This window comes from Sciurus carolinensis, chromosome 9, assembly GCF_902686445.1.
Source record: "Sciurus carolinensis chromosome 9, mSciCar1.2, whole genome shotgun sequence".
Classification (NCBI taxonomy): Eukaryota; Metazoa; Chordata; class Mammalia; order Rodentia; family Sciuridae; genus Sciurus; species Sciurus carolinensis.
The window spans coordinates 22053073-22067235 of NC_062221.1; the positions used below are offsets into that span (position 1 = coordinate 22053073).

A 14163-nucleotide genomic window follows, 5' to 3' on the forward strand; every position below is an offset into this window, starting at 1 on the left:
TTGGTTTCAGGACCAACCTGAGCCCCAGGAACCAGGAAATAAGCTATCTTTAGCATCAGAATTACGGATTCTCATTGAATAGCTGAAGATAGATGAGAGGAGACTTGAAAAGATCTGGAGAAGAACAATAAAAGAGACAGCAGCCTTGAAAAATTAGGGCAGGTGAGGAGGAGGGCAGGAGAGATATACCTGTCAGTTTTCGTAAAGCAATATGGGCTGTAGATTGGAGTCTGGCTTCGAGTTCGGGAAGGGTTTTGGAGCCCTGCATAAGGCAGGATGCTAGGCAAGGAGTGTGTTCATTTTGTCCTGAGTGTCACGTTCCAGCAGCCTTTTCTTGGACTTGGCAAGATTTGGAGATGCTAAACCTTTCAACCCTGATGTTCCCTCTTTCTCTCTGAAATTACCTCCTGTCTTTGGTAGGTGAAAGACAGCCCAGGTAAGGGATGGTGGGTGGCTCTGGGTGGGGAACGCACTGCTTTTCTGCAGGTTGACTGTGGGTGGAAAGAAGCCCAGAAGCCTTTGGGCCTCTTGAGGGCTTTCACTGGGAAGTTAGCGCATAGCTTTGCCATCAGACTGGCCCGAAGTCACTCACGGTGTCCTTTCCTAGTTGGAGAAGTGACTTATCTGAGCTTCAGTTTGTTCATCCATCATCAAAGATGAGTGGTTAATTGTAGATTTACTGGGATGACTACATGAAAAGCTCCCGGGCACTGTGCCCTGCACGTGAGAGATGCCCCATAAACGGTAGCTATCATTAGTAGTATTATTTTAGTGCAGCCCTGGACTGTGGTTTTTCAGCCTCTTTTACAACATTCCCCAAAGAAGATCATGAACATCAGATCCAAGGCAGGAGAGGAACATACCATCAGACTGTGAATTCCCCCCAAATGGAGCCCCAGTGGCTTCCAAGGGACCCAGTCACTGCCATCAGTCTGAGCCCGGCTGGAAGAGGAGAGAAAACAAAAGCTACCTGCGACGTCCCTCTTCTATCTGCCCTTTCTCTCTTCAGAGTCCTAGCTCGTCGGTTATTCTGACTCCTACTACGGCAGAGGGTTGCTGACCAGACCTCTCCGACCGTGTGGAATTGTGGGTTTGGGCTCCGAGTGTCAGAAGAAACGGAGGAATGCCGTGACCCCTCAACAGTGGCAGATTCACTTTTGGCTCCCATAGGTGTAATTCAGATCCCGGGGTGGCACTGACCCAAGACAAACAGAGACACACAGGCACACTAAGCAAGCCAGGAACTCACACTGGGCTGGAGTGTAGGGTTTTTTTTTTTTTCCTTTGGTCTTGCTTTGTTTGATTCCTCGTTTCCTGTTTTGCTGGCAGCACATCAAGTTCTATACATCCGCAGCCTCCCGCCTGCCGCAGGAACTGCTCGTGCCCAGATTCCATCTTCCACCCTGTCTGCGGAGACAATGGAGTCGAATACCTCTCTCCTTGCCATGCTGGTTGCAGCAACATCAACACCAGCTCAGTAGTCTCCAAGCAAGTGGTAAGGACAGCTGGGGGACCTTAGGGACAGGCAGGGCCCCCCAGGATCATGGAGCTCAATGTGATCCCTTGCAGACCATTCCTGGGCTCCAGGACTCATTATCAGCACCCTGGCCTCATTTGGGTCCTGCCAGCCCTCTTTCCACCTCCCCTGTCCTAGGGGTCATGACCAGATGCCTAAAACCCAAAATCAGTTAAAGACGGACCCACGTCCAACAAGTTCACTTTCACTCAGCACCATAGCTCCAGGCCTTTTAGGATCAGCCAGCAGCAAACCAACTTACGTCATTTGCGTAATCATTCAACAAATAGTGGACTCTGGGCACAGCCACAGGTGCTGAGGACAAGCTCCCTGCTGTCCTGGAGTTGGCATTCTGTTTGATAAATGCCCAAGATAGTTTGAGAGAGAAACTCTTGCCAAGGAGAGACTTAGTGGGACAGAGGGTACCTGGGGACTTCCCTGAGAAGGTGGCAGCAGAAGAGAACCTATGAAGACCTGGGAATCGGGGGAGCATTGCAGGTAGGAGGAAGAGCAAGTGCAGAAGGGCCCCAGGTGTGAATGCACTGGAAGGGCTGGGCTGTCGGAGCAGAGAAAGGGCAGGGTGGTGCTGAGTGAGGATTGCCGTGCCCAGCCGGGCCAGCCAGAGGGAAGGACCAGAGCTGGGCAGGCCCAGCTTAGAAAGATGTTCTTTCTTCTAAGAGCAATGGAAGTCTTCACTGCGACACAAGGATACCTGAGGAAAGCAGTGGACCTGCTTCCTTAGCCTCTGTGGAGGTCATGTCATGGGCCTGGCTGGCCCCCGCTTACCAGCCTTCTCGGGGGGGTCAGGATAAGGCTGCTTCCCAGCAGCCTCTGCAGGTAAAGCAGCATGGTTCATAGACAAGGGGCTTGGACGAGATGCTCCCTCACCTGCCTTCAACTTGGAGGAGTCTGCAGTGGCTTTTGTGGTTTTCTTATCTTTATTTACTTACCTCTGACTCATCTACTTCCAGAAATAATCTTGACAAGTTTCCAATAACAGCATAAGTACATCAAGATAAAAAACCCATTAGCATAGTATCAAGGGAAAAATGACAAATTATAAGGGGAAAAAAATCCTGTATTTTAAAACTCTACCAAAGGAAAAATTGTAAATTATAAGGGGAAAAACACCTATATTTTAAAAGTACTGCAACATGACATATAACGTATTTCTGAGCTTCCTAGGAGCTAAGGTAAAGAGGGTACATCATTTCCACTATCTGGCAGAGGGAAACATACCAGTTCATTAGTTTCAATAGTGGCTTCATAACTGCTGTGACACAAGGTCATAGGTTGGGCCATCAGCCACTGCAGGAAGGAAGGTGAAGACCACCAGACAAGCAGTGGCCACCAAAGTGAACTGTACAACACTATTGAACCATATTAACTTGCAGACTTGGGACAAGGACCTCTTCTGGAGTCCTTTATAGGCAGAAAGAATTCCTCTCAGGCAGGAAGCTCTGCAAAGGCCTGAGAGGTTCATGAGTTCCCTTGTGTTTTCACTACTCCTCTATTCTATTGGTACCTTCCCCTGCAGTAAACACACGCACAGCCAAAGCAGTAGCTGCACAATCAGCACAGCGGGCCGGGAGTGGCCCTCTGCAGAGGAGAGCCCCTTCCAGGCCTCGGGCTCCAAGCTGAGTGGGCCTTGCCTGGTGGTGGGATCTTGGGCATCCGAATGTGGGTGTCACTGTAGGAACCCAGCCCACAGTGGATGCTGGTTTTGCTGAAGGTGGTTTCTGTGGCCCAGACATTGAGAGAAGTGAGACCCCTGGGGCACCTTGGAACCTCGCCTGGACTCCACTTCAGCCTCCAAATCCAGTTCAACCTCTTCCCTGAAGGATAGAGGGGTTCATGCCAGAGGGACTCTCTGGCAGGAGCTGGTACAGATGCTTGAAGTGTGTGGAGGTGAGATCGTGACAGCAACTCTTTTCCCTTTGTCCTCCCTTACCCATCAAGATCTATTTGAACTGCAGCTGCGTGACTGGCGGATCTGCTTCAGCGAAGACGGGATCATGCCCCATCCCCTGTGCCCACTTCCTGCTCCCAACCATCTTCCTCATCTCCTTTGTGGCCCTGATAGCCTGCGTCTCCCACAATCCCCTCTACATGATGGTTCTGCGGTGAGTGATGCTTCTGGGGCCCGGAGCTTGGCTTGGCTTCTGTTTTCCTGCATCTCCCTTTCCTTTATACCCTGGTGCCTGCTTCTCATCTCTCGTCCCTTTGCTGTCCCACAGAGTTCTTTGAATGGTGATGTGCAAGGTGCTCCTGGTAACAGGGGGATATAACACTAATGGCTGCGATGGAAGGTTCTCTGCTGGGCTCTCTGTTGCATGGCCTTGTTCAGTCCCATGGCACCCCTCTGATGCAGGCCCTGTTAGTGCCTCCATAAATCACTAGCCTGCGGTGGCAGAGCCGGTAAATGGTGGAGTCCCATGTGGGAGCCAGGCTGCCTGTCCTGTTGTGGAAATGAATGTAGGTTCTCTTATTTTAAAGTCCTAAAAGCACTGAAAGAAAGGAAAAGAATTCACTTGGAGGAAATAAATCAAAGAAGGAAAGTTCCAGAGACAGAGTGAGGGCTGTGAGAAAATCCCAGCATGCTAGGAGCCAGGGTCGTGACCTCAGGTCAGAAGGGAAAGGCTGGCCATGGTGGGAGGGGGAGAAGAGGTATGCATCAAACCTGCCTTCCCATGCCTCTGAGGTTTTTACAGTCAACGTCCGTCCCTTCACCTCACTTTGCAGAAGAAAACAGAACATTTCACCCAAGTTCACTACCCTGTCCTCCTACCCGCCTCACAGGGTACCCTCTTTCCTGTCCTTACCCACCTTGAAAGCAGAAATGGAGGGACACAGGATTTGGACTCTCGGTGCCAGGGTCAAAGTCCCTAAGCTGCCACATACTGGCTGAGTGTCCTTGGGTATTGTCTAATCTCACTGAACCTTAGTTTCCTCATTTACAAAATGGGAATAATGACATTGACCTCAAAGTGTCAGCGTCAGAATTATATGGTCAATTGCTTTGTAAACATAAGGTGCTCTCCATATTGGTCAATTATTTCTATGAAGCAAATTGTGATAATTACTATTAACAACTAGGTACCCAGGACCTATTTTCCCCAGAAGACTAGGAAATGAGGACAGAGCAGAAGCAGTCACTTGTCAAGGTCTGGGACTTTCCCCTGTTTACAAGTTAGCTGTTGAGTTAGGTTGCAGCCAATAAGCTCCTATCATGGTTACTATTTTGAAGATGCTGGCAGAAGATAGGAAATTCCTGGATCAGAGATAAAGGACTTCAATACAATATGGAAAGCAGTGTGACCCTCATGTTGTATCAGTTATCCTTGTCCCCCAAATTCTGAGTGTGTGTCGGGGAATAAGATGGAGGGGCCCAGATGGCTGCTTTGCGTGCAGGGGGCTTATATCACACCTGAAGAAGGCGGAGCTTGGGAGAGCCAGTGCTTACATGCTGAGCAGGGAGCACGCTTCCTCTTGGTCTGGAGTCTAATCTCAAAGTTGCTCACTACAACCACAGCCCTGAGAAGTGGCCCAGCAACAGAGCAGCCAGGACCTTGTATTCTTAGCACACTCAGCAAGAACCGGCAGGGATGCTCAGAGCCCATGGCTTGTTGCCTCCCTCAATGCAGCTGTCACCCTTCTGTCTACTGCTCCCCATCCTGCGCCTTCCAAGTACCGATGCCTTCACCCAAGGCACTTCAGTAGGATTTCCTTCTAGCACTCTCGGTCAGATGGACCCCCAGGAGACCCTCTTACCCTGAGATAAATCTACACGAGGCCATGAAGAGGAGAGGGGCAGGGTAAGGAAATCTCACAGTGCAAAGGAGAGAGGACAATTCCCATCAAATCATCATCTGGAGGACTTCTGTCACAACTTAGGGATGGGGAAGTCATGGAGAGCAGAGCGTGATTTCAACCACAAGATGGACTTTTCTAGAAAACCTCTTCTTTCCAAGCCTGGTCAGGGTCTAGAGTAAAACTAGACTGGAGGCCCAAAGATCTCATGATGGTTTAAAGATAAAATCCCACTGGGAAAGATGGCAGAATGGATGCTATTTACTGTAGGGAAGATGAGGCTTAATAATGCTTAGGTGCCCTGAGCATTATTTCTCTTAGTCGTAGCCCCCAACCAGGCATGCGAAAAGAGTCTGGGGGCCAATGTGGAAGGAGAGAGAGTGGTCAGTAACCCAGCATTGACTCAGGGCCGAATGGGGCAGAGGTAAGAAGGGGTCAAGATCTCAATCAAAAGCCAATTGGGGTGCCCAGGTCTTATAAGTTAAGAATCTGGGGGAGTCTTCCCAGGACAGGAACAAATATCAACAGGGTGCCTCTCTTGTGCACTGAGCTATGTGGGGGTCTCTAGGCATAAAGGGAGCATCCATTAGATCAGGATTTGAGGCAATTTCCATTGGGGGATCCCAGAGGTGCCTCTTTCCCCTGTGTACACCCCACTAAATATGCCCTCCCTGAGCTATCCCTCCAGGGGTCTGCAGTGGGGTCCCTTCCCTTTGCTAGCAGTACTCTGGTAGTGGGAGCAAAACAAACTGTGTACAAGGATGTGGGATTCCTTCCAGGTTCCCTTCCTCACTGCATCCTCGGTCCTGCAAGCTTTCCCCACAACAAGCACCCGTCAGGAATGTGTGCTGACAGCACAGAGAATTCCGGAGAATTACAGGCAGTCAACAGGTGCCTCTGAGGCCAGCTCCTGCTCCTCTCTGCTCCATCCCCAGCTGGGATGGCAGAGCCACCCACCCTCTCTCTGGAAGGAGGCAGGTGGGAACAGGACTAGCTATCTAATATGCAGGACCCAGTGCAAGTGAAAATGTAAAGTCCCTGGCTCAAAAATTGAGAATTTCAAGTCAGCCACAGCAGACCATTAAAGCAAGCATGGGCCTTTCAGAGGGTGGAGTCCTGTGCAGCAGCCCGGGTCTCGCGCCCACAAAGCTGGCCTGGGGTAAGGAATTCTTTCAGTTGTGCACAGTAGCCAACAGCCCAGGGGCCCTAATTATACCAGGGCTGTCTTTCCTGGTACAAGACACTCTCTGGGAGTTGTTCAGACCTGCTGCCATAAATACTCTGCCACCAATTCTTCCCTCCTAGTCTCTCCTGCTCCCATTCTCTTAAAGTGGGCTCTGGGCAGCCCTGAAAATCACCTAGACGAGTGATTCTCAGATATAAGCTTGCATCAGAATCTCTTGGAGGGTTTGTGAGATCACAAATCACTACCCACCTCCCCTGAGTCTCTGTCTTTTCTGGACACTTCCATACATTAGCCATGGAGCCAAAGAACCTGCTGATCTGGGGATCATGCTCTGAGAACCACATTTATAACAGAGGGACATGCAGCCCAGGTGAATCCAATTATCCAGATGGCTTCTCAGGCCACATGAGGGTGGGTTTGGACCCTCTCTGAGAATGGTGCAGCCCGAATCCTCACACTGCTAATCCCCTGTCTGCCTTTCCAGTGTGGTGAACCAGGAAGAAAAGTCATTTGCCATTGGGGTACAGTTCTTGCTGATGCGCCTGCTGGGTGAGTGTGTATGAGTCCCCTTCCTGAGCAGTGGCCCTGGACTGCGGGCTGTCAAGGGCTATGAAGAGCAGGGCAGGATTGGGGGAAGTCCCATCTCATCTCCATGGCACCAAGAAACTGTGCGTTATCAACAGCAGATGCCCAAACCCCACGTGGATGTTCCCCTGATTGCTTGAGGTCAGGAAAGATTCCATCCATGGCATTAATTCCAAACCAAATTATATAAGAAAAATGAAAAGTGGACTCAACTGAGAATACCTCATAGAGAGTGAACAGCAGGTATTTTTAAACCTTTCTCCAAGAATTTGTTGGAGGAACAAAACCTTACATTCCTGCCCTTCACAAAACAGTCACTGAACCCAGCCTGGCTTTCTTCCCATTTTAAAAAGTCACTCGTCCTACCACTCACTATTCAGCCAATGTGTCTTCTGTGCAGGGTCCTTTGCCTGTGAGCCCTGCCTGTCCAAGCAGCCCAGAGTCCACTGGAGGAACCCAGCTGTGTACAAGTGATCAACAGTGTCCTGCAGGGAGGGCAGGCTGCCCACAGGGAGACGTGGCACCCAGGTGTCCCTGAGTGCACAGCCTAGAGGAAGAGGGGACACTGGAGACCCTTTTCTGGAGTGCTCACACTGGGCTGCCCCTTTTTGACACATTCATGCTCTACATTAACATAAGGCACTAATAGGGGGACCTTGAGATGACAGGTAAACAGAAGTAAAGGGACTGAGGGACCCTTCAATTGAGGACATATCTATAATGGATCTGCTAGGTGTAAACTGCAGTGGGGAACCTGGAGCTTCCGATGAGGGGGTCTTCACTACTATCAAAGTGTAACAGTGTCGTCCCTGTAGGGTGCACGCTGCATGATTGCCCTGGGGGCCAGGTCCAGACCACACCCTGCAGTGGCTTCCACTGAGCATTGGCCCCGTCCTTTCTGGGGTGGGCTGAGCAGGAGCCCTTGCAGGAATCCAGTCCAGCTGGAGATATTGGTGAGAAAGGGACCAGCTTCTTCAGTGGGATTTCTTGGCCTCATGCCACTTGCTCCTCTTGTCCTAGTGGAGCCCCTCAGGATGCTGCCCCTCTGGCCTGTATTATAAACACAGAAGACACAGTGTGCCCTGTCCTCTGGGACAAGGCTCTGATGTCCTCATAGCTCCTTGTCTTCACTTATAGCTTGTCATCTCTAACTCATTGGTTACTTGCTCTGTGGCCTCCACTGGGAGGGAGACCTTGATTCCTTCCAGTCAACCAGCAGCTAGGACAGGCTCCTGTGAGCCTGGCCCTGCTTTTACCAGTGACCTTTAAAATAACTAGTCTTTCTGGGTGCAGTGATGCCTGCCTATAATCCCAGTGATTCCAGAGGTTGAGGCAGGAGGATTGCATAGTTTGAGGCCAGCCTGGGCAACTTAGCGAGATGGTATCTCAAAATAAAGAAAATAAAAAGGACTGGGGACATGGCTCAATAGTTCAATCCCTAGTACCACCAAACAAGAAAAATGACCACTCTCTCCTACTGCTCAAAGCACTTGCTGCTTTTGCTTGTCCATCTAAGCTCAGAAAACTCTCTATGGAAGGATAGTTAGCAAACCCAGACCTGGAGAGATTCCATTCATTGCTGAAGAATATAATTCCACTCAGGTATAGACAAAAAGACTCCCTATTTGTAAACTGCAGTAGGTTTACAATTACCTACTGGAATTCGTTTGAACATTTTTCTGGATTTCATTTCTACTTAGGGAAGTATCATTGGAGGGCAATCTTTTGGGCCAGTTTCTCTCTCCCTCCCTGGAGACTGGGGAGTGAGCAGGTTCTAAGTAGAGAGATTACTTCTGGAAGTTTCCCACTCATGGGTGGGGCCACAAGTACATACCTTTTTCTTTACCCTCTCTGGCCAGTGGCTGCTGGGATCTGACCTAGCAGCACAAAGTAGGAGTGACCATCCAAAATACTCAACACCGAAAGGCACAGCAGTAAGGCACAGTGTCTGCTGAATCAGGTCCTACCATTCAACTGCTGGGGACCTGGTGTGGAGGGTTTTCCAGGGGTACTGTCCCACTCGGTAGGGCAGTGTAAAGTGGTGGAAGAAAGAATATGGGATTTGAACCCATGTAAACAGGGATTCAGAGTCCAGTCCTGAGCCTCTTTGGTCCTGTAACAGTGAACCGTCCAAGCTCACCTTCCCTTATTACACTGAGACCCATGTAAGGACCTGGGCAGTTGATATCCTTGCCTAGGGCCAACCCTGAGTTGTACGTCTGGGCTGGCATCAAGGTGACCTCTGTGATTCATTCTGCCCAGAAAGGATGACCTGGGTCCCTTTTATCTCCTAAGCCTTTGGGTGAAAGAGAAATTCAGGCTTCACTGATAGTTATTCTGCTTTCCAAAGCCACTGTGGTCCCTGAGGGTGGGGCAGAGCTGTTCACCTCTGTGAACCATGAAGTGGGGCTCACCCTGCTGGAACCTCGGCTGTGGCTCCACCTGACCTGGGCCCTCTGAACTCTTCCCTGCTGCTGCCAGCCTGGCTGCCCTCTCCAGCCCTCTATGGCCTCACCATTGACTACTCCTGCATCCGGTGGAACTTCCAGTGCTCGGGGAGGCGAGGGGCCTGTGCCTACTACGACAACGACGCTCTCCGGGACAGGTGAGGGCCCTGCCTGCATGGCCATCCAGGAGCCAGGCAAAGCAAAGTATGGCCATTCGTCTGGTGACCATGGTGGGGCTCGCCAGGCTTCCAAGGGGCCATTCTGCAGGCCCTGCCAGGGAGAGGGAGCTGGGTCACTGTGACAGGCACTTAAGGGCGTGTAGGGAGCTATGGAAACCAGTTCACGCTGAGGTAGTCCTTGTGTGGTGGCCCCACAGGCCCTCGGGAGGGGCAGCAGCAGAAAGAAGTTTGTTGAAGGAAGCGACTGTGGCTGTGGAAAGAGCCAGAGATCCAGGGCGGTGGGTTCCAACCCGTCTGGTTGAGCCCAGCCCAGCTACAGAGATGCCTAGGAACTCCGTGAGGGTGGCAGAGAAGGCTGGGAGAGGAACCGAGCAACAGATGGCAGAAGAGGCCCTGTCCTCCTGACTCTGCTGGGAGGACAGGACTCCCTGGGACTGGCTGGTGTGGCAGTGTCACCTCTCGCCCTCTGGGGGCTCCAGGGGACTGGGGATCAGTGAAGTCCCATGTCTATGGACTCCCTTCCTACTTCCTGGGAGGTGTATGTCCTTTTAGGTCAAAAGAATGAGGAAAGTGCTGCCCCGGGGCAGAACTGGCATTCCCTGAGCCACTGAGAGACTGATGCTCCCTTTCTGGGTGGCCACCTCCCTCACTGGTCCTGTCTCCTCCTGTCCCGCAGCTACCTGGGCCTGCAGGTGGGCTACAAGGCGCTGGGCACGCTGCTGCTCTTCTTCATCAGCTGGAGGGTGAAGAAGAACAGGGAGTACAATGTGCAGGAGAAGGCGGCCGGCCTTGTCTGACCTTCAGCCTGGACCACCGCCCTGTTCCCGAGTGGACCCTGCCTCCTCCACCCCTGCCTGTCTTTACTAATGTTAACACATCTTTTCCTTTTTGTTTTTTTAAATAAGAAAGAAAACCCCGGCCACTCTTTGCCTTCCCTGCCTCCTCCTCCCAACCTCTCCCCCACGGCCTCTAAGAGCTGATGTATATCTGGGCTGGGTCCCACAGAGACAGAGGACCCATTCTCCCCTGGCTCCTTGGAAGGGGCCCTCACATGCCCAGGTTGTCCTCCAACAAGGATGCCCACCTAGGCAGTCCCTGCCCCTCCCGGCCAAGCAGCCGGGCTCTCCTCTGATTGCCCACACCCCATGGAGAAGCAGAGTGGAAGGAAGGAGGGAGTGGCTGAGTTATGAATAACCAGAGTTAGGCTAGGAGCGGGGGATTCAGCATAGCATAGAACCCAGAAGGGGCTGGCTCCCTTCACCCCCAAACCCTCGCTTCCTGCCCCAGAGGCCATTTTGGAAGCTGCCATGTTGGGAAGTACAACCCCACCTCCAGTACCCACACCCTGAGCAATCCAGAGCAGGCAGAAGAAGCCCTGAGGATGGGTTCTCCAAATGCTGCTCACATCGAGCCCAAGACCTTTGTGTCTCTGGACCTGCATGTGTTTATCTCTGTCTTTCTGGGGTTACATTTCAAACAAAGAAAGCCACACATGCTGAAGGCCTGAGGAAAGCCTGAGAAATGTCATGGTGCCCAATCTCCCAACCTCAAAGTGGGGATGAGACCCCCTCATCTCAGAGTAATGGGAAGGCCTCCCTACACTTCCCTGGGAGGAGAAGAGTTCTCACATGAACTTCCCCATCAGGACTTCAACCTGTGGCACAGGAGTAAAGGGAGGCACTCTGAGATGCCAGCACAGCCAAGTGATAGAGTGGATGTCAAGTGCCACCCGCTGAATGACAAGCTGCAGCCACAAAACGGAGGCCAGCAAGGTTGACTTCCCTCGTTTCAAACACGCTTGTGTTCCTCAACATCCTCTCACGCCCTCTGTGGCCCTGGGCGGGGAGACACTGCTGCTATGTGTTGGAGGTCAGAGGTGGAGGCCAGCAGAGGAAGCCTTCATCAGTTATTCTATTTATTGGAGATCGACTTTGTGCTGGGCAGTGCTAGTACGTGGTTCTCCAGGGAGCTTCCCTCAGATCTTACCTCACCTCCCTCCATGTCCACTAGGGCCTCCTCCCAGAGCATGCTTCATGGGCAGCGTGGACAATGCATGTAGGAGACACACATGCTGTCAAGCACTGCAAGTACCCAAGATCAGTAAGAAGGATCCTGACCTGACCATCCGTGCCATCCATGGCTCCACTATACAGACTCTGTGAGATGGAGACCTGGCTCACCATGTCTCTGGAGCAGCGGGGCATTGGTCATTGTCATGCATGACCCTTGGGTGCCATTCCTCTTGGAAGACCTCCTTCCAGAAGCATAGTGGAAGCCACTTTTGCAAAGGCCTACTGTCAGCAGTTTGTGTCTGTGGCCCAACTGCCGTGAGACGCAAGTCTTCTGGAAACCACTATTACAGACAGCCCTCTTTCCAAAGCCACCAGCCTTATTTCCACAGATCTCACTCAGGAAAGGAGGCTCCAGGCAACCTCAGGGGCCAGTTTCAGCATTTGCAATGATTCTGCTTGGAAAATGATTCCCTCCAATTAACCCTGGTCTTTCTCGCTGCAGTTTAACCAAATTCTGAAGGTGCTGCCTTCACCTGAGCTCATGAACAATGAATGCCAACCTTCAGGTTCTAGAAGATTGGTTGCCCTCCTAATCCTTTATTCTATTATATTGCTATTAATATATTATAATTTTACTATTGATGTAACTTGGTCATGAATTTGTGCCATCACAAACATCTATCAGAGAACAGACAGAACCTGCACCTTCTAGACACAGGAAGTACCCATGTCTCCGCCCTCTGAGCTCACGGCCAATGGCATTGACGGTACTGCTGTTTTCAATCTGTCAGTTGGTACTGAGCAGGTACAAGGCCCTTCTTGCTCCTTCAGTGAAATTCTGCAAAAAAAAACTGTTGAGGGTCCATGGCGCCAGACTCTGGGGAGGCCTAATCTGCCTTTGAGTTTAGACTCAGAAGCTGGGTCGGACATGAACAGCCATGTCTGTGACACAAGACAGAATTAATGTCATAATCAGAAGTGATCACTTAGTACTCCCCAGCAAACCTTTCCTCTCAAATGCTAGCAGAAAATATCATGGTGTCACTTTCATTTTACTTCTAGAACAAAACTTAAGTGTAAGATGCTCATAGAGGGTGCTGTTAAAATGTGGATTCCGAACACCCTCCACACAGCCTGAGAGACTCTTTCTGTGGTTCTCAAAGGGACCCAAGAACGGCACTTTCACTGGCCTCTCTAATAAGGCCAATGTGGGAGGGCCTCAAGCCCAGTGTCTGGGGTCATCAGTACATCTGAGTCTTGGGAAGCACACTTGAGTTTAGGCCATTGAAAAATATATAATCAGATAGAACTTTGGTAAATGTAAATATGTGTGAAGGATGACAGAGGGAAGGGACACCTGTGAGTCCCATTTCCTGGATGGCTACAGCCAGGAGCAAGCAGGCCTAAAAACACACTCACATTTGTATTAAGCTCCTATCAGTACAGAGAGAGAGAGAGAGAGACTGACTCTCATTCCACAAGTTTGGTATGCAAAGCAAAGCCTGCAGTTATCTATTTAGATCAGCTGAACCTGATGTCAAGCCCCTGTCCTGCTGACTGGCTGGAAGTTCAGTATCAACCACGCTTGGGACTAGCTCCCAGAGCCATCCCAAGGGCCTTGGGTGCCTAGGCATTTAAGAAGGTCACTGTAGGTCTTCGGTCCCTTCCCAGTCTGAGGCCTCCTCGTGGTCCTGCTTCTCCGCGGAACCTGGAAACCCTGCAGAGTCTGAGCCAGGGCTAAGGCACCTCCCTGGGCACACCCACAGCTACACCCTCTTCTCAGTCCTAGGAAGCCACTCCCCTGCACCACTCCATCTGCCCGCACAGTCCAGCGATGAACAAGAGCACCATGAGAGGAAGGGTTTGCAGGACCTTTATTTTTGTTTGTTTTTCTCCATACTTCTTTGACACTTCCTAGAATAAGAGAGGGAAAATGCAGTGAGAACCAAATGTCAGATTCCCATTAACTGTCCTTTGGTCCAAAGCCCTCTCTGAAGGGATCCTCACCACAATCCCATGGTGGAGGCCAGTCTGATCTCAAAGGCCCCATTTGAATGAGTAATCTGTAATCACGGAAGTACCACTGCGACTTCACACAAATAATAACTTGCCGGTACTGGACTCAAGCCAGGCTGTCCAGCTCTCTCTGCCTGTTGCAACCCCATCTCCCCTACTGAGTCATCCTGAAGTTGGGGGGTGGACTTAGATAAGAGGAGACTGCCTCTTGTTCCACTGAAGTTCACTATGGCAGGGAGTTGGAGGAATATCTTTGGGCAGTGTTGGACAGGCAATGGAGGTGGGGAAACCACCCACATCCTATTCATGTAGCACAAGGACATTATGGCTGTTCACTAAATAGGACCCATTTGACCCTACAACACCATGAGTTAAAGGAGAGTCACGAAGAAAGGAGACAAAGAGGAACAGA

The 14163-nt window shown here is 51.0% G+C and overlaps 1 protein-coding gene across 2 annotated transcripts in view; it reads left to right on the forward strand.

Annotated features, from left to right (window-relative positions):
- Slco2a1 (solute carrier organic anion transporter family member 2A1) overlaps positions 1 to 12377 on the forward strand; it is an 82266-nt gene extending 69889 nt beyond the window's left edge. For both annotated transcript variants that reach the window (XM_047564033.1, XM_047564034.1), the window contains exons 11-15: positions 1330 to 1495; positions 3476 to 3639; positions 6997 to 7061; positions 9579 to 9702; positions 10400 to 12377. In XM_047564033.1, the coding sequence (XP_047419989.1) occupies positions 1330 to 1495; positions 3476 to 3639; positions 6997 to 7061; positions 9579 to 9702; positions 10400 to 10520 (640 nt within the window). In that variant the 3' untranslated portion in view covers positions 10521 to 12377. The remainder of the gene's footprint in view (positions 1 to 1329; positions 1496 to 3475; positions 3640 to 6996; positions 7062 to 9578; positions 9703 to 10399) is intronic.
- Positions 12378 to 14163: the final 1786 nt, after the last annotated feature.